The sequence below is a fragment of the Magnolia sinica genome, chromosome 1, assembly GCF_029962835.1.
Source record: "Magnolia sinica isolate HGM2019 chromosome 1, MsV1, whole genome shotgun sequence".
NCBI lineage: Eukaryota > Viridiplantae > Streptophyta > Magnoliopsida > Magnoliales > Magnoliaceae > Magnolia > Magnolia sinica.
Genome location: NC_080573.1, coordinates 117676171 through 117694550, shown reverse-complemented (window position 1 = coordinate 117694550; position 18380 = coordinate 117676171). Strand labels below are relative to the sequence as shown.

Below are 18380 nucleotides of genomic sequence, written 5' to 3'. Positions count from 1 at the left end.
ATATGTGGGCCCCATCATGATATATGTGACTTATCCACACCATCCGTCCTTTTTAACAGCAGATTTTAAGGTATGATCCCAAAAATGATACAAATCCAAAGCTCAAGTGGACCACACTTTAGGGAACAATGATCTTAAAGACATCAACGGTTGAGAGTTGTTTTCTCCCTAGGGCCCACATTGATGTTTATTTGTCGTCCAACCTGTTCATAAGGTCACACAGTCATGAATAAAGAGGAAACAAAAATATCAACTTGATCCAAAATTCCTAAGGTCCTCAAGAGGCTTTCAATGATAGGAGTTCAATTCCCATTATTTCCTGTGATGTGATCCACTTGAGCTTTGGATCTGCCCCGTTTTTTGAGTCATGCCCTAAAATGAAATGTATAAAGGGATGGACGGTGTGGATAAGACACATCATGAAGGGCCCCATGATTTCACGTTTTTTTTCTCCATTGGTGACGAAAGGAGGGTTATAAATGACGGTGGCCGCCAACAACACATTGGAATTTCAACCGGAATTACATAGGGAAATAATTATTGCCCATTTATCTGAAATTACTACTGTAATTAGAAAATCAAACAGCCCCTAAAAATAGGAGGAATTGGTGTAGATATAATAAATACTTCACCGGCTGTCAACATCACATTGGAAATTCAACCGGAATTACATAGGTAAATAATTATTTTCCATTTACCTAGAATTACCGCTGTAATTAGAAAATCAAACAGCCCCTAAAAATTAGGGGAATCGGTGTAGGTATAATAAATACTTCACTGCAACTGCAGGGCAGTGTAACTTTGATCTCCTTTGAACCGTTCGTACAACTTGGAGCTCTAAGAGTTCGTCTTTGTACGACACGTACCTACAGCAGCTATGGTGTGTGGTACACCAGCCAATCCACTTTCTGAATCTTAGTAGTGGTCTAACGTAATGAATCCTTCAGATCTATTACATTGGGGGGGGGGGGGTCCTATCCATTTTGCCTGTGCGAATAGTCTTCTCTTCGTCACCCTTCTCATGTCAGTCAATTTCGACCTCTGTCTGTCAAAATCACCAAAATCAAAGCAAAAGCCGGACGCGGATTAGATATTTACAGGTTAAGCAGCGAAACTTGTTACTGAAGTGACGTTATCAGGTTATGTGTTGTATCCACACCGTCCATCCATTTGAAGAGATCATTTTAGAGCATGAGACAAAGAATGAGTCAGGTCCAAATCTAGAGTGGACCCCACCACAGTAAACAGTGGGAACAATGACGCCCACCGTTGAAACCTTCCTAATGTTCAATATGATGCTTATCTGAGATCCAAAGTGTTCATAAGTTGATACAGACAGAAATTAAGGGGAAAAAGGAAATTTCAGCTGGATCGAAAAATTTGAAAGCCCTTTGAAATTTCTAATAGTGGGCGTCACTCTCTCCACTGTTTTCTGTGGTGGGGTCTACTCGAGTTTTTGATCTGACTCATTCTTTCTATCATGCCATAAATTGATATCTCCAAATGGATGGACGGTGTAGATACAACACATACATCATAGGGGTCCTACATAATTTAGTGACGTCACTTCGGTAGCCAGTCTCGCTGCTCAACCTGACAGTAGCTAATCCGCGTCCGCAAAAGCCACCCCATCGACGTCAGCAAATTCCGCAGGTCTGATCATGAGATATGTCTTATATCTAAACCGTCCATCCATTTTGGAGCTAGTCTTAAGGCTTAAGACGAAAAATAAGACAAATCTAAATATCAAGCGGTCCACACTACAAAAACTAGTAGGGGATTGGACGTATACCATTGAACCCTTTTTGAGATCATAGGATCAATATGAAATTTTTTTCCCTTCTCATTCAGGTATTTTTGATCTTATGAACACATTGGATGTAAAATAAACGTTACAGTGGGCCCTAAAAATTGTTTAACAGTGAAAATCACTATCTCCGCTGATATTTATGGAGTGGTCCAGATGATTTTTAGATATGATTTAATTTTTTTTATAATAATCTAAAATGACATCTAAAAATAGATGAACAGTATAGATATAATAAATACATCACTGTGTCGCCATGTAACTTTGATCTCCTCTGGACCGTTCGTACAACTTTGGCTTGTGAGGTACACCAGCCAATTTGCTTCTTTTAAATACTATCCCTTCTCCCTCCTTCAAACCCATCACCCTTCTCATATCCTTGGTTCAAAAAGCCCTGTTACTGAAAAAAAAAAAAAACAAAGCAGAAACCCATCTCCTCTTCCAATCTATCGTGATTTGGATTTCATCTCTCTTGCATTGAGATTTGGAAATCCTTTCTGGGTTTTGGTGGTTTTTGTTTCCGAAGAAAAACTCATCTTTCATTCTGTGTTTTTCAAGCTCTATTTTCATTGTAAATTCAAGTTTCCTGTACTCAGGCTTGAAGAATATTTCTGGGTTTTTGGTGGTTTTGTTCGAGAAAAAAAAAAAAAAAAAACCCGTCTCTCTCTGTGTTTTTCGAGCTCTAGAAATCAGTAGCTGAGGCTATGCGCATTAGCAATTCTTAGTTTTGGTGGGTTTTTGTTGGGAATTTCGATGGACAATACGGACCTTTATAGAGTGGGAAGTTTGCGGCGGAATGGCTCTTCGATGTGGAGGAACACCACCGTCGATAGTGTTTTCTCGCAGTCTTTTCGTGAGGAAGATGACGAAGAAGCTCTGAAGTGGGCCGCTCTCGAGAAGCTTCCGACGTACGATCGAATTAGGAAAGGGATACTGAGTGGAGTTGCTGGTGAGGAGCACAAGGAAGTCGACATTCGGCATCTCGGGTTTCAAGACAAGAAGACCGTATTGGAGAGATTGGTTAGAGTCGCCGAGGAGGACAATGAGAAGTTCCTGTTGAAGCTGAAGAACCGAATCGATAGGTGAGCTCTTCTTGTCTATTTCCGCCTGGTTTTCTTCTTTTAAAAGATAGGTTGCTTGAATTTTTGTTTCCAAATTTTTTTGTGGAATTCTGCTGAAATTGACAGTCAATGTTCCCTTTTTTCCGTTCTTCGGTTTTTTCTAACAGAGTTGGAATTGAGATGCCAACAATTGAAGTCCGCTACGAGAATTTGAATATTGGAGCAGAAGCCTATGTCGGTAGTAGAGGTTTACCGACCGTCCTCAATTTCACCTTTAATATACTCGAGGTAATTCATATACATAAATCTCCGAATTGGATTCAATGAAAATGCTTGTTTGGGATGTAGTACTCTTTCTCCAACTGTATGAACTGACTGTTGATTTTTTCTCTTTTGTTTTTCAAAGGGATTCCTGAATTATCTCCACATTCTTCCGAGCCGAAAGAAACCAGTATCAATCCTTCATGACGTTAGTGGAATTATAAAGCCTTGCAGGTAAGAGAAGAAGGCTCGTCGAATTACAAACTGGGTTATGCACGTATTGATGTTTCAATTCATAGTATGAATTCCTGGGTCGATGGGAGATTGATTCAAATCTGGAATTTGCAGAATGACTCTGCTTTTAGGGCCTCCAGGATCAGGGAAGACCACTTTGCTATTAGCTTTGGCAGGAAAGCTTGATAAAGAACTGAAGGTATGATGTAGGGATGAACGTGATGAGGTCGACCACCGTCTTCCGCAAGGATAACTACTCCAAATCTATGGAGCTTCTTTAGATTCCTCACAGAGATTCCTCGAGTCCATGAGGAGAAATAAATTATAATGAATTCGAAAATAAATTGATTGATGATAAAAACAAATTTACAACCCTTTAAATAGTGATACCAAACCTAAGGAAAATGACGTAGTAGCGACAAGAAGAGGAATATTCAGAAGTTCCCACAAAACAGATCGCGAACAATGGCGTGTTACGGGTGTGGGAAGCCAGGTCACTTCGCACATCTATTTGATTCATCGATTTCCCAACATGAGAAAGGGCCAGTTCCTATTCAAGTCGACGTTGAGAAATCAGTAAAAAGGTTCCTCGATGGTCATACAAATTGACGGACCATTTGGAAGAACGGGAGGAAGAAAATGAGGAAGAATGGTCACAAAAAGGGTTCCAAACCTTGGTGCACCCGATCAAATCAAAATGATATGAAGAAGGCAATCTTTTAGGTCGCAGCTTAGTGACTAATGAAAGTGTGCGCCTTAAGCCTAAATACTAAGGGCAAGTTCAACCTTGACTGCAATTCCATGAAGAGATAGGTGTGGTAAGAGGAGGCATCTATATAGATGTATGCTATGTAAATACTTAGTAGTGCCTATTACCTAGACAATCAACTGGTTTACACCTATTGTCCCAACAGTCCCGAAGTAGACCGATGTTGGAATGCTTCCTTATCTCTAAAAAGGGAGCAGTATCTGGATGATCAGTAGACCCCTTTCACCACCTTAGAGAGGGGTGGGCTCGATATGCCCGAAAGGGAAGGAAGGATAACCGAATGCTCATTATTGACATTAGATTGAGAAAGATATTTCAACTAAAAAAGTTTCAGGCGCGATTAAATGAATCAATTTCGAAAAATGATACAAAAAATGAACCAATAAGTTTTTCTAAAAACATATGGAGTATGAGAAAATACCATAGTGAAAGGTGCAGCTTTCTATTATCTTCAGTCCAGGGTAAAGTCCGCCTTTGGGGGGGCATGCTCCACCCCTCCCTCAAACCACTAGAATTCGACTAATTGAAAGGAGAAGTTTTAGCGATGGTGAGCCCTGAACCGGGATGGAACCATAGAATGGAACTCATTTTCCTTCCGGGGGAGGCGTTGTGATGCAGAGGTAGGGGCATGTTGGGTCATTGAGCAGAAACTGGTGATGGGGGGGCCGACGGGTACGAAACCTGAACCTGAAGCTACGATTAAATCCGATTGGATCTGATCCGTTCAAATTCCACAGATCCAGCCGATTTGGTCTTGTCCCATTCGACCGAACTTTTTGCGCCCCCATGTCTCTACACAGGAGGGGCATGGGGATGTAAAAAAGGAGATCTTATCAACTTGTTCTGACCTAGGATAATAAGCTCATGAGCTTGGTAGAGGGGGCTCGGAAACTTAGATTGTTTGTTATTCCCAATTATTTTAAACAAAATGTCCTTAGATCGGCTCACGATTTTTATATGGCGTTGTTGTCGCGTTCCTTTCATTTATCCGCGTGTATTGTCCTCCTATTTATGCCTACTATCTATTAGAATTCGATCCTATTAGGTACAAAAAAAAAAACTATTGATGCATTACATGGCGATTTGATTGTTTTCCAAGAATGTTGAGCTGGGTATGTAAGCCATGTATCTAGGAGGAACTTCAAAGAAGGGCTTTTCAACCGATTCGAAACAGAAAACAAAAGATATTCATTCGGCTGACGTTCGTAACCGTGATTCCGACCTCCAGTGCATAGATGGCCCACCCCTTATGATTCGAGAACAAATAGCCCCTATACCTATTCATTCTGGCAAGATTCGAGGTTTATGCGTCTCCTGAGTTTCGAGACACATCGCACTTCCACTTGTGTCGAGGCTGCCACTTGGCCCTAAGACGGATCAAGGAACATGAAACTGTGAGCTCCCAAGTAGGGGGAGGAGAAATCTCTGACCGTGTGCATGTTGAAGAATGAGCCGGCGACTCATAGGCAGTGGCTTGGTTAAGGGAACCCACCAGAGCCGTAGGGGAAAGAATGGTTTCTCTTCTATGCACCGCCCCCCATCGTATTCGGGCAGTGCCCCCCTATTCACATCAATGGGGGAGGACCAAAGCAATGATGATGAATCTGATATTTCTTCCTCTTTGAGCCAGAGCCCATCTAAGGAGGATGAGGGTGAAGATGAGGGTGATTCCTCCGAGCCAGAGCCGATTCCTGATCAGGAAGCCCATCTCGCCGAGGGAGCTCCCGAGCACGTTCTGGATCTAGATCCAAAAGTGATGGAGTGAGAGATTTGGAAGAGGGTTGGGTTGAAGGAAATTGAGGCTAAGAGAAGGATTGAAGATAGAATCATGGAAGTAGGAAAGGTGATTGGTCTTTCTTTCTGCGATATTGAGGATGAGGTTCGTCGTTTGCTATGGCATTTGGAGAAGAAGGAACATGGTTCGGCGCTTGGTTGCAAGGAAAGTACTAAGAAGAAGGCTAAAGGAAAACGGGAACTTATCAACCCATGGAAAAGAAAGAAGTTTTCGGTTGTATCTAGATCAAGTCCAGAAGTAGAATACTGAGCATAAAAACGAGGGCAATTGTTGCATGTGAACTAATGTCGGATGAAACTCCTTATGAGTGTGCGTATTGACCCGTGCAGTGTTGTAGCTAACGCCTTAAGTATCCCACCTGAAGAGTACGTTCACAAGAATGAAACTCAAAGGAATTGACAAGGGCCTGCACAAGTGGTGGAGCAAGAATCATAGAAGTAGGAAAGGTGATTGGTCTTTCTTTCCACGATATTGAGGATGAGGTTCGTCGTTTGCTATGGCATTTGGAGAAGAAAGAACATGGTTCGGCGCTTGGTTGCAAGGAAAGTACTAAGAAGAAGGCTAAAGGAAAACGGGAACCCATCAACCCATGGAAAGAAAGAAGTTTTTGGTTGTATCTAGATCAAGTCCAGAAGTAGAATACTGAGCATAAAAACGAGGGCAATTGTTGCATGTGAACTAATGTCGGATGAAACTCCTTATGAGTGTGCGTATTGACCCGTGCAGTGTTGTAGCTAACGCCTTAAGTATCCCACCTGAAGAGTATGTTCACAAGAATGAAACTCAAAGGAATTGACAAGGGCCTGCACAAGCGGTGGAGCATGTGGTAGATTTGATAAAGCTCAAAGGAATAGCCCCTTCGGGGGGGCGGGGCAGTTTTTTTTTTTTTTTTTTTTATAAGAATATGGTAGAACCTGCAAATCTGGGAAGGGATCGACAAGTAATCGAACATATTCTTTTTCTATTCAAATTCGAGTTGACGGTACGAGTCGAATCCCTTCATGACATGATTCGATCAAATATATTTGATCTACGTAGGAGCCGATGTGTTTGGGCTTCACTCCTTATAGCTCTGCACTGCCGCCGGCCACTTTCGCTCCTCTACCATATCCATTGGCTTGAGCTTGCTAAGGTTTTTTTGCTTTCTCATCCCAATCATCAATATACTGACTTAAATCAATCTATTTCTTAGGGGCGGGCGTCAGTTCTACAACCGGAATGGAGAATCCCCTTCGTTGGGACTGTCAAAAATAGAAAGCATTTCATTTAGAGAATCCCACCTCGAACACTTTTCATCACCAATACTCGTTAGCTTGCTCCTTGTAATTATCGTTCGAGGCATGCAACTTGGCTTGTACATCCGCATGAATGCCCACGATTCGGTCCACCATATGTTCTGCTACAATACTCATGCCTGGGATCTTGGGCAAAGGGATCAAGCCCAGTGTGTGGTGAGGCAATCGACTGTAAACAATATGAAATGGGGACTTCCCTATTGAGCGGTTCACCATGTTATTGAATGCAAATTTTTCTTGAGACAAAGCTAAATCCTACTGCTTCGGTTTATCACCCGGAATACATTGAAGGAGGTTTCACAACATGCAATTCACAACTTCAGTCTGCCCATCAGTCTGTAGGTGGTAGGCACTGTTGAACTAAAGTTGTTTACCAAATTAATTCCACAAAGTCTGCCATAAGTGTTGCATCGAGGGTCTTCTTGCATGGGATAAAATAAGTCATCTTTGAGAAACAATCTACCACCATGAACACCGAATCCACGCCGCGCTGTGTTCGTAGGAAACCAAGCACGAAGTCCATAGATAAATCCTCTCAATGGCCATTAGGCACAATTAACGGGGTGTAGAGGCTCGTATTCTGAGACCGTCTTTTAAATGTCTAATAAACATTATAGTGCTACACTGCTTTACCCATGTCATGTACCAATTGCGGCCAGTAATACCGCTCCTCCATAAGAGCCCACGACTTGTCTCGCCCAAGGTGTTCGCCAAGGCCACCTCTATATAGCTTGTGAATAATCTGCTCTCTCAGAGAACTTTGGAGGATGCACAGACGATTCCCTTCGAAGGGAAAACCGTCTTGCATATGTAGGTCACTGGGATGACCTTCTTGGAACCCCATCCATGTATCCTTGAAGTCCTCGTTCTCGGCTTATAGTTCCTTGAGACAGTCGATGCTGACCATCTCATTGCTCATCATAACAAGTAGTGATACACGACGGCTAAGCGCATCAGCCACCTTGTTCTGCTGCCTTGACTTGTGCTTCAAAACGAACGTGAATTCTTATAAAAACGCAACCCATCTAGCATGCACATGATTCACTTTAGCCTAACTATTAATAAACTTTAAGGCTTGGTGGTCAGTGTAGAGAACAAACTCTCTCTGAATCAAATAATGCCGCCAATGTCGCAGCGCTTGAACAACTGCATATAGCTCAAGCTCATATGTCAACCACTTCTTTCGGACTTCATTGACCTTCTCGTTGTAGAAGGCTACAAGCCTGTCTTTCTGTGATAAGACTCCTCCAATTCCGACATATGAGATGTCACACTCAGCCACAAACAACTTGTCAAAACTGGGAAGAACCAAGACCGGTGTTGTGGACAATCGATGCTTGATTTGAGCAAAGCTCTTGTCAGCCTCATCGGTCCACTAAAATGGTCTCTTTTTTATGCAATCTGTAATAGGTGCGACCATCATGTTGAAATTCTGCATGAATCGACGATATAAGGTTGTCAACCCATGAAAAGTCTTTCATGAATGTTTGTCAACCTAGGAAGAAGTTTCAAAATCAAACTCCAACTCAACCTCCCTAAATTCGTGACTTACTATAAATAGTAAACTTATTATTTATAGACGATAATGATTCCTGCTAGGCTTCATGGTTTTCAGCCAAGTGTCCTATTTGGCCTAATCACGTTATTCTCCTAAATTTTCTTTGTCCTTGTCATGTTGGACACAACTCATGAAGCTCAAAGGATGAAGAGTTATGATCGAACAAAAACTTACTATAAATAGTAAAAACGAAATTAAAAAAGACTTTCGACCGTCGATCTGATGAAATCTTGCAAATTAGGTGTGGGCAACCCAGCATAGTGGTTTGGGTGGCTAAAGTAGATTCTCCTACCCAAAAATCATATATGGTACGTCGAATAACTCATTCCGGTTTGTGAGATAGGCCTGTTTCAGGGATCCGACGATCCCGATCACTACCGCTTTCGATCAGGCCTTCTCTGGTCTATCTTGGACATTAAAGTGTCTGTGACCCGCTCTACATCAAGGTAGATATACTATGTTTTTTCTTATCATCATGGCAGACTGGACTTGTAATTATAATGAAATTTTTGGGAAATATTTCATCAGTTTGATACAAAACTGATTTGGGTTTTTCTCAAACATCAGGTTTCTGGAAGAGTAGCTTACAATGGCCATGGGATGGAGGAGTTCGTCCCTCAAAGGACATCGGCTTATATCAGTCAACATGATCTTCATATTGGGGAAATGACAGTGAGAGAGACCTTGGCTTTCTCTGCTCGATGCCAAGGAGTCGGGACCCGTCACGGTATGTTGAAGTGAACAGTTTCAGTTGAGTTGAGAGAGGTTGTGGACTTGGAATTATAATAGTTTTGGTTTCTAAAACTATTTGCAGAGATGTTGATGGAGTTGTCAAGAAGGGAAAAAGCAGCAAACATTAAGCCGGATCCCGACCTTGACATCTTCATGAAGGTGAAAATAGAGAACATTGTTTTCAACTGATTTTTTTTTTCTTAAAGATTTATAGTGTGGTTTGTTGCACCAAATATCATGATATTTCATGATTAATCCATCCAATCTTATGCAAATTGTCATGAAATTTCATGATATTTGGTTCTCTGAAAAAAAAAAAAACAAAAACTTCATGGACTTTCCTTCACCTTAGGAATTTTCCTTCTCATCTTTCTCTTAATGAGGTTTTAGTTCTATTGATGGATAATTTATGAATATCCCCATCATCCTTTCCATCTGGCATGCTTCGAATGAGCTACAATTTCCCATGTCCAGTTCATCTTTGTTTATGAATTTTTAACAAGTTTGTAAATTATAAATCTGCAATAGAAAGAGTTGTGGGTCTTTCAATATTTGAAAGAATTGGGAATTTTTGTTTCTCTTTAATTGTTGTATTTATGCAGGCTGCATCGCTTGAAGGGCAGAAGGAAAGTGTCATCACGGATTATATTCTGAAGGTATGTGTTGCGACAAAAATGCATTTTATTTTTTTACTTATATCTTATAGAAGATCTTTCTGAAGCATAAATTTATCGCCTTTTATTGCTTCTCAAACTGTAGATTTTGGGACTGGAAGTATGTGCCGATACCATGGTAGGGGATCAAATGCTGAGGGGCATATCAGGAGGACAAAAGAAGCGTGTTACGACAGGTAGAAATACTAAAAAAATGAACACCTCATATATCTTTCTTAGACTTGGAGATTGTCCATTGCCCTAGTGATTTTTACTGGTTTTAGGTTAATTGGATTGAATTCCTATTGGTAAAGGTGAGATGCTTGTCGGACCTGCGAAGGCCCTTTTCATGGATGAGATATCGACTGGTCTGGACAGCTCTACCACTTTCCAGATTGTGAATTCCCTGAGACAGTCAATTCACATTCTCGGTGGGACAGCACTGATTGCACTGCTTCAGCCAGCTCCGGAGACTTATGACCTCTTCGATGACATTGTTCTCCTCTCTGACGGGCAGGTCGTTTACCAGGGTCCCCGTGAGAATGTGCTCGAGTTCTTTGAATCCATGGGTTTCAAATGCCCCGAGAGGAAAGGTGTCGCCGACTTCTTGCAGGAAGTAAGTTGGACCAACTCATTCAGATACATGGGAATCAAAACTCATCGGCAACGAGTCAGACTCATCCAAGTCGACTCAGTTTTGCCAGGATTGAGTTATACTCCAAGCTGTGATTTAGTTCCATGCTTAGAATCAGTCATCAAATGAAAAACTACATCTTGCGAAAGCATGCATTGTTTCCATTGAATAGAACAGCCAATCTAAAAATGAGTTCTTTCGCATCACCAGGTGACATCAAGAAAAGATCAGCGGCAGTACTGGGCACGTAGAGATGAACCATACAGAAACATTCCCATCAAGGAATTCGCCAATGCATTCCAATCATTCCATGTCGGTCGTAAAATAGGAGAAGAACTCAGCACCCCGTTTGATAAGAGCAAGAGCCATCCTGCTGCTTTGACGACATCTGAATATGGTATCAGCAAGAAGGAATTGCTGAAAGCATGTGTTTCAAGGGAATTGTTGCTTATGAAGAGGAACTCATTTGTCTACATCTTCAAAATGATGCAAGTGAGTAACGGTGTTACATTCCTTGTGCCGTTCTCGAATTCTATTCCCTTAAAGTCCTATACCTTATTCTGTTTCTGTTCTGATTCCAGCTGTTAGTCGTCGCTTTAATCACTATGACAGTCTTCTTCCGTACCAAAATGCACCACAATTCGATATCCGATGGATCAACATTTATGGGTGCTCTCTTTTTCACGCTCATCTCCCTTATGTTTAATGGGTTCTCAGAGCTCGCCATGACAATCGCAAAGCTTCCTGTGTTCTACAAGCAAAGAGACTTCCGCTTCTATCCTTCATGGGCATACTCTCTGCCTACATGGATCCTCAAGATTCCCATTTCGTTTGCAGAAGTCGCTATTTGGATTGCCCTCACTTATTATGTCATCGGCTATGACCCAAATGCTGGGAGGTGCGATAGAATGAAATTTGAGATCCTCTGCGAGCTTATTTCAAGGCCGTGGTTGCATTCATGGTTTAGTCAGCAATAGTAATGGTAGATTGTTCCTGTTTGCAGGATGTTTAAACAGTATCTGCTACTCATATTGATTAGCCAGATGGCGTCTGGATTGTTTCGGTTAATTGCTGCACTAGGTCGGAACATGATCGTTGCAAGCACATTTGGGTCATTTGCACTTCTTGCAGTTTTGACACTCGGAGGATTCATTGTATCACGAAGTATGGAGTACAATTTCAAATTCAAAATTACAAAAATCAGGGCCTTTGTTGATGAACTCTGGACTCAACTCTCTCTGTTATTTTGCTGCAGAGGATGTGAAGAAATGGTGGATCTGGGGTTACTGGTCCTCGCCTTTGATGTATGCGCAGAATGCAATTGCGACGAATGAATTTCTTGGGCATAGTTGGAAGCGTGTAAGAATCTCGTTGTCAAACTGGGCGAAAAAACCATTACTTTGTATTGGAGAATTATCTCAGGTTTAATTCTGGATTTGCGATGCAGGTTGTTTCTGGTTCGACGGAAATGTTAGGGTTCAAAATCTTAGAGTCTCGTGGAATCTTTCCTGAATCAAAATGGTATTGGATTGGTGCCGGCGCATTGTTTGGTTACATTCTCCTATTCAATGGCCTTTTCATAGCCGCTCTCACTTATCTCAACCGTGAGTATCTTCATCTCTTACAAGCATCGATTCTCAAGGTTTTCACAGTTTAAAGTTTAGCAGTCCTAATCATTAGGTTAAATGGCTGCAGCATATAAGGGCGGTCAAGCAGTTCTATCTGAAGAGGCCTTGAAGGAGAAGCATGCAAACAGAACCGGAGAAGTCGAAGAGGTGGAGCTGTCAACCAGGAGAACAAGCTCTTCTGCATGTATTGGTAATAAGATCAGTTGATTAACATTGTTTTTTTCCCCTGTGGGGCTCATCTAAATCAATTCGAAAAATCTCAATGACAGGCAATGAAATTAGAATGACAGAAGCCACCGATTGTGCTAGTAAGAGCAATAAGAAGGGCATGGTTCTTCCTTTTGCACCCCTTTCCATCACCTTCGATAATGTTAGATATTCCGTAGACATGCCGCAGGTAAACCCAAAACTTCAAATAAATGATAGATTCATGTGAGGAAGTCAAAATCTTCCTTCTTCTCTGACAATCTATAGTGAAACTAAGAGAGAATGTAAAATCTGTAGGAAATGAAAGCTCAAGGTTTTCCAGAAGATCGATTAGAGCTTCTGAAGGGAGTAAGTGGAACTTTCAGGCCAGGAGTACTTACAGCTCTGATGGGTGTCAGCGGTGCTGGTAAGACTACGCTGATGGATGTGTTGGCCGGAAGGAAGACAGGTGGATACATAGAAGGAAACATCACCATATCTGGCTACCCCAAGAAGCAAGAAACATTCACTCGGATATCGGGATACTGTGAACAGAACGACATCCACTCTCCTCATGTTACAGTCTATGAATCTCTCGTTTACTCTGCATGGCTTCGGTTACCAACAGAAGTAGATTCTGCCACAAGAAAGGTCGGTGGCATAATTGCCTCTCTTTTTTATGGGTTCCTTGATATATGGTTGGGTGTCGGCTAACTGATAAATCCAATGGGTGCAGATGTTCATTGAGGAAGTCATGGAGCTTGTAGAGCTAACATCGTTGAGGGAATCGCTGGTCGGGCTACCTGGCGTGAATGGGCTGTCGACGGAGCAGCGAAAGAGGCTGACTATTGCTGTTGAGCTTGTTGCCAACCCATCTATAATATTCATGGACGAGCCAACGTCTGGACTAGATGCCAGGGCAGCAGCCATTGTGATGAGAACCGTGAGGAACACCGTGGACACCGGCAGAACTGTGGTGTGCACAATCCACCAGCCCAGTATCGACATATTCGAAGCTTTTGATGAGGTAATTAAAAGAAAGTTAAAACAAAACAACTTGTGATTTGCTTTGTGGGTTCAATCAATTAATTCATTGGCACATTTTGATTTCTTTTATCCACTATTTGCAGCTATTCCTTTTGAAGAGAGGAGGAGAAGAAATATACGTTGGCCCACTGGGCCATCACTCTAGCCATCTGATCAACTACTTTGAGGTTAAGCCCATCGAACATAAAGAAAATGCAATCAGTTCTTTCGTTTTCTTTTTCTTTTTTCTATTTCTTTTTTTTTTCCCATTTTTTTATGATATGGGTACTGATCCAATCGAGTTTTATTTTATGAAGGGAATCAATGGAGTCCATAAGATAAAGGATGGTTACAATCCGGCGACATGGATGTTGGAGGTGTCTAGCATAGCACAGGAGGGGATTTTGGGGGTGAATTTTTCTGAAATATACAAGAATTCAGATCTTTTCAGGTCAGTTTTTCTTAAAAATGCTTCCATAAGCGACATCTGAATCGACAATGTACTAGTTTTCACGTGATCTCCCCTGATTGTTGCAGGAGAAACAAAGCTCTAATTGCAGAAATGAGCTCACCTCCCCCTGGTTCCACAGATCTCTACTTCCCATCTCAGTATTCACAGCCCTTTATCACACAATGCATTGCCTGCCTATGGAAACAGCGAATGTCGTACTGGCGGAATCCGCCGTACACTGCTGTCCGGCTTCTCTTCACGACTGGCATCGCCTTGATGTTTGGATTGATATTCTGGGATCTTGGGTCCAAAACGTAAGCAATTAGCTTCAACCATCATTGATCCTAGGTCTCATAGTAAACAGTTAAATGTCAATTCCCCTTCTGGATTTGGAGCTGATTCGGTTGCATTGCTGTAATGTTCGAAATTTGCAGGACTTCTCCACAGGACCTGCTCAATGCCTTGGGCTCCATGTATGCTGCAGTTCTCTTCCTCGGAGTGCAAAATGCCTCAACAGTGCAGCCAGTTGTGGCTATCGAACGTACTGTTTTCTATAGAGAGAGGGCTGCTGGGATGTATTCAGCTCTACCATATGCCTTTGCGCAGGTAAGCACATCCATTCCAGTCTCTCAAAACTCTGTTATTCCATTTTCAACCTTAGCCTCACTTCATTTTAATGTATTTCTCAGGTGGCGGTCGAGATTCCATACATCTTTGTTCAGAGTGTTACATATGGGGTCATCGTCTATGCCATGATCCAATTCGAATGGACGGCTGCCAAGTTCTTCTGGTATCTCTTCTTCATGTTCTTCACATTGCTCTATTTCACTTGCTACGGAATGATGGCTGTCGGCCTCACTCCCAACGAAAACATTGCTGCAATCGTTTCCTCTGCATTCTATTCGCTGTGGAACCTGTTTGCAGGCTTCATCATTCCCCGGCCCGTAAGTTTTTATCCAATCCTCTCCATTCATATCAATGCTTCATAAATAAATAAAATCTGGAGTAACTCTTTCCTCTTGATCACAGAGAATTCCCATATGGTGGAGATGGTACTACTGGGCATGCCCGGTTGCTTGGACCTTGTATGGATTGGTCGCTTCCCAGTTTGGTGACATATCCAAACGCATGGACAATGACATGATAGTGTCGGAGTTCGTGAGGCAAAACTTCGGAGTCAAGCATGACTTCCTGGGAGTGATTGCCGCTGGGATCATTGGATACGCAGTACTCTTTGCATTCGTCTTTGCCTTTTCCATTAAGGTGCTGAACTTCCAAAGAAGATAAGAAGGTTTTTTTATTTTTTCCTCACAAGCCAAAATCAAATGGGGTTTGATCAGTTCAGCTCCCTGCAGTTCATGACGCTTTTGGGCTCTTCTATCCAAACTAGGGGGCTGAAGTTTGAATATCATATGCTAGTATTTGTTGGTTGATTCTTGAAATTTGATATAGTTAACCCTTTTTAATACTTTCTTATGCACCATATTTAGTTTCATAAGTGTGTTGAAGGCTATTGTTGTATTAGCATACAGAAAAACTAGAATTATACAAATCCCCATCTTTAATTTTTTATTTTCATGTGTATGCGTGGCATTTGATGCATTCCACACCATGTCCACACGGACAGAATCGTGTCTACCCAAACAAACAAATTCGAATTGTGGAATTTTGTGATCTCTTGTTTGGCTCAAAATGGGCATGGAAATGACCCAAATCTGATTTTGTAGTGAATACATTTGGTAGGACTCACAGTCAATGTTGTGAGCATTATTGGGTTGCTCTTGGATTGCATGAACTTGGTTTCAATGCAATATGGTATGGACATTCATGGACATATTGTCTCATGTGTGCGTGAGGCTTTTTGTTGTGGAAGTTTGGATGCCGTTATTGTTGTGGAAGTTTGGATGAAGCCCTTTAGCTTCATCTGGATAGTGTCATTTGAAATCTATTGATGGTTCAAATTCCCTCATGAAATTAATGTCGACAATACCTTCCCGTCATCAAATGAATTATCTTTGTCAATTAAGCTTTCTTGACAACCCTTTGAATCTGACGCTTGATCATGCAAATTAGGTTTAGAATTTTTCCAATTTTCTTTTCTGAGTCTATAATCTTTACGCAAGTTGACGCAGGGATGAATGCGATGAGGATAACTACTCCGAATCCACGGAACTTCTCTGGACTCCTCACAGAGACTTCTCGAATCCACGAGAAAAGAAAGCAGAAAAATAGAAATAAATTCTAAGAAATTCGAAATTGATTAATTGATGATTAAAAACGAGTTCGCACCCCTTTAAATAGGGGTACCAAGCAATGGGAAAGAAATCAGAATCAAACTACAACTAAAACTCCTAGAATCCGCGACTTACTATAAATAGTAAAAGACGGTCGTGATGTCTACTAATGCACAAGGTTTTCGGCCAAAAATAGTAAGTGTCCTATTTGGCTTCACCAAACCGCTCCCCTAATTATTCTAAGCTCTTTTCACGTTGGACGCAATCCTAAAGCCCGACGGATGAAGAGTCATAATCAAACTAAAACTTACTATTTTTAGTAAAAACGAAATTAAAACAGGAAAATGACCATCGATCAAGGGGTTTTTTCGCAATTCTGGGCTACACAACCCAGCGTATCAGGGTTGGTTTGCTAAAGTAGCTCGTTCTACCCCAAAATCATATATTTTACGTCAGGTAACTCATTCCAGATTGCGAGATACGCCCGATCTAAGGTCCGATGGTTCGGATCACTTCTGTCGTCAACCGGGCCTTTTCTAATCCATCTTAGCCATGAAACTGTCTGCAACCTGCTCTACATCAATCCCCTCCACTTCAAAAGAACTCATCTTCGAGTTCTCATCCTGCGCTGATTCATGATACTCGGTCAAGTCCGCGACGTTGAAAGTCTGTGAGATCGTCATGTCATTTGGAAGATCAACAACATAAACGTTGTCATTGATCTTTCAAATGATTGGGACGGGTCTAATCTTCTTATTTTTTAACTTGTTGTACGTCCCGGTCGGAAATCTCTCTTTGCGCAGATGGACCATAACGCGGTCGCCCACCTCGAACACTTTTTATCGCCGGTGCTTGTCTGTTTGTTCCTTGTACTTCTTGTTCGAGGCATGTAGCTTGGTCTGCACTTCAGCATGAATGCCCATGATCTTGTCTGTCATATGTTCTGCTGCAATGCTCGTGTCAGGGTGCTTGGGCAGAGGGACCAAGTCAAGCGTGTGACGAGGCACTCGTCTATAGATAATCTGGAACAGTGATTTTCCTGTCGAGCGGTTCACCATATTGTTGAATGCAAACTCTGCTTGAGACAAGGTCAAATCCCACTGCTTCGATTTTTCTCCTGAAATACAGCGAAGGAGGTTTCCCAACGTGCGATTCACAACTTCGATCTGCTCATCAGTCTGTGGGTGGTAAGCACTGCTGAATTGAAGTCGTGTATCGAATCGAGTCCACAAAGTCTGCCAAAAGTGGCTAATGAACTTTGTGTCACGATTAGAAGTAATGGTCTTGGGGACCTCGTGTAGCCGTACGACCTCCCTGAAGAATAGATTCACCACGTGTGTTGCATCGAGGGTTTTCTTGCATGGCATAAAGTGTGCCATCTTGGAGAAACGATCTACCACCACGAACACCGAATCCATACCACATTGTGTTCGTGGTAGACCAAGCACGAGTCCAATGATAAATCCTTTCAAGGACCGTCAGGCACAGGTAACGGGGTGTAGAGGTCCGTATTCTGAGATTGTCCCTTGAAGGTCTGACAAACATGACAATGTTGTATGGCTTTTTCCACATCACGTACTAATTGCGGCTAGTAATACTGCTCTTCCACAAGAGCTCGAGGCTTGTCTCGCCTAAGGTATCCACCGAGGCTACCTCCATATAACTCCTGAATAATCTGTTCCCTCAGAGAACTTTGGGGGGTGCACAATCGATTCCCTTTGAAGAGAAAATCGTTTTGTACATGAAGGTCACTGGGGTGACCTTCTTGACACTTCAACTAAGAATCTTTGAAGTCCTCATCCTCAACATACAGCTCCTTGAGACAGTCGAAGCCGACCACCTTGTTACTTATCGTAACAAGTAATGATGCACGACGGCTAAGTGCATCAGCCACCTTGTTCTGCTGCCTTGACTTGTGCTTCAGAACGAACGTGAATTCCTGTAAAAACACAACCTATCTAGCATGCACACGATTCATGTTAGTCTGACTATTAATAAACTTTAATGCTTGATGATCAATGTACAGAACAAACTCTCTTTAAATCAGATAATGCCG

General features: G+C 42.0%; 1 protein-coding gene across 3 annotated transcripts; it reads left to right on the top strand.

The window, feature by feature from the left end:
* The first annotated feature begins 2193 nt into the window (after positions 1–2193).
* Positions 2194–15639, top strand: LOC131255449 (ABC transporter G family member 39-like). Of its 3 annotated transcripts, XM_058256168.1 has the most exons (24): positions 2194–2889; positions 3036–3156; positions 3275–3363; positions 3478–3562; positions 9348–9507; positions 9595–9671; positions 10115–10168; positions 10272–10362; positions 10480–10781; positions 11010–11291; positions 11381–11697; positions 11803–11963; positions 12055–12158; positions 12247–12403; positions 12495–12617; positions 12697–12824; positions 12932–13264; positions 13350–13640; positions 13744–13827; positions 13957–14090; positions 14177–14404; positions 14525–14696; positions 14780–15034; positions 15120–15639. In XM_058256168.1, the coding sequence occupies exons 1-24, from the start codon at positions 2561–2563 to the stop codon at positions 15375–15377; spliced, it is 4335 nt and encodes a 1444-aa protein (XP_058112151.1). In that variant the 5' UTR covers positions 2194–2560; the 3' UTR covers positions 15378–15639. The 3 variants fall into 3 exon arrangements, with proteins under 3 accessions (XP_058112151.1, XP_058112170.1, XP_058112161.1); XM_058256187.1 differs by lacking the exons at positions 2194–2889; positions 3036–3156; positions 3478–3562 and having other exon boundaries at positions 3345–3363; positions 15120–15636; XM_058256178.1 differs by lacking the exons at positions 2194–2889; positions 3036–3156; positions 3275–3363; positions 3478–3562 and adding an exon at positions 7858–9226 and having other exon boundaries at positions 15120–15636.
* Positions 15640–18380: the final 2741 nt, after the last annotated feature.

Excerpts from the sequence above, each read along its gene's own strand:
- LOC131255449 (XM_058256168.1), top strand. The coding sequence starts at position 2,561 with ATGGACAATACGGACCTTTATAGAGTGGGAAGTTTGCGGCGGAATGGC. Across the intron at positions 10,363-10,479 it reads AAAGAAGCGTGTTACGACAG|GTGAGATGCTTGTCGGACCT; the intron begins GTAGAAATACTA and ends CTATTGGTAAAG. Across the intron at positions 11,964-12,054 it reads AGGATTCATTGTATCACGAA|AGGATGTGAAGAAATGGTGG; the intron begins GTATGGAGTACA and ends ATTTTGCTGCAG.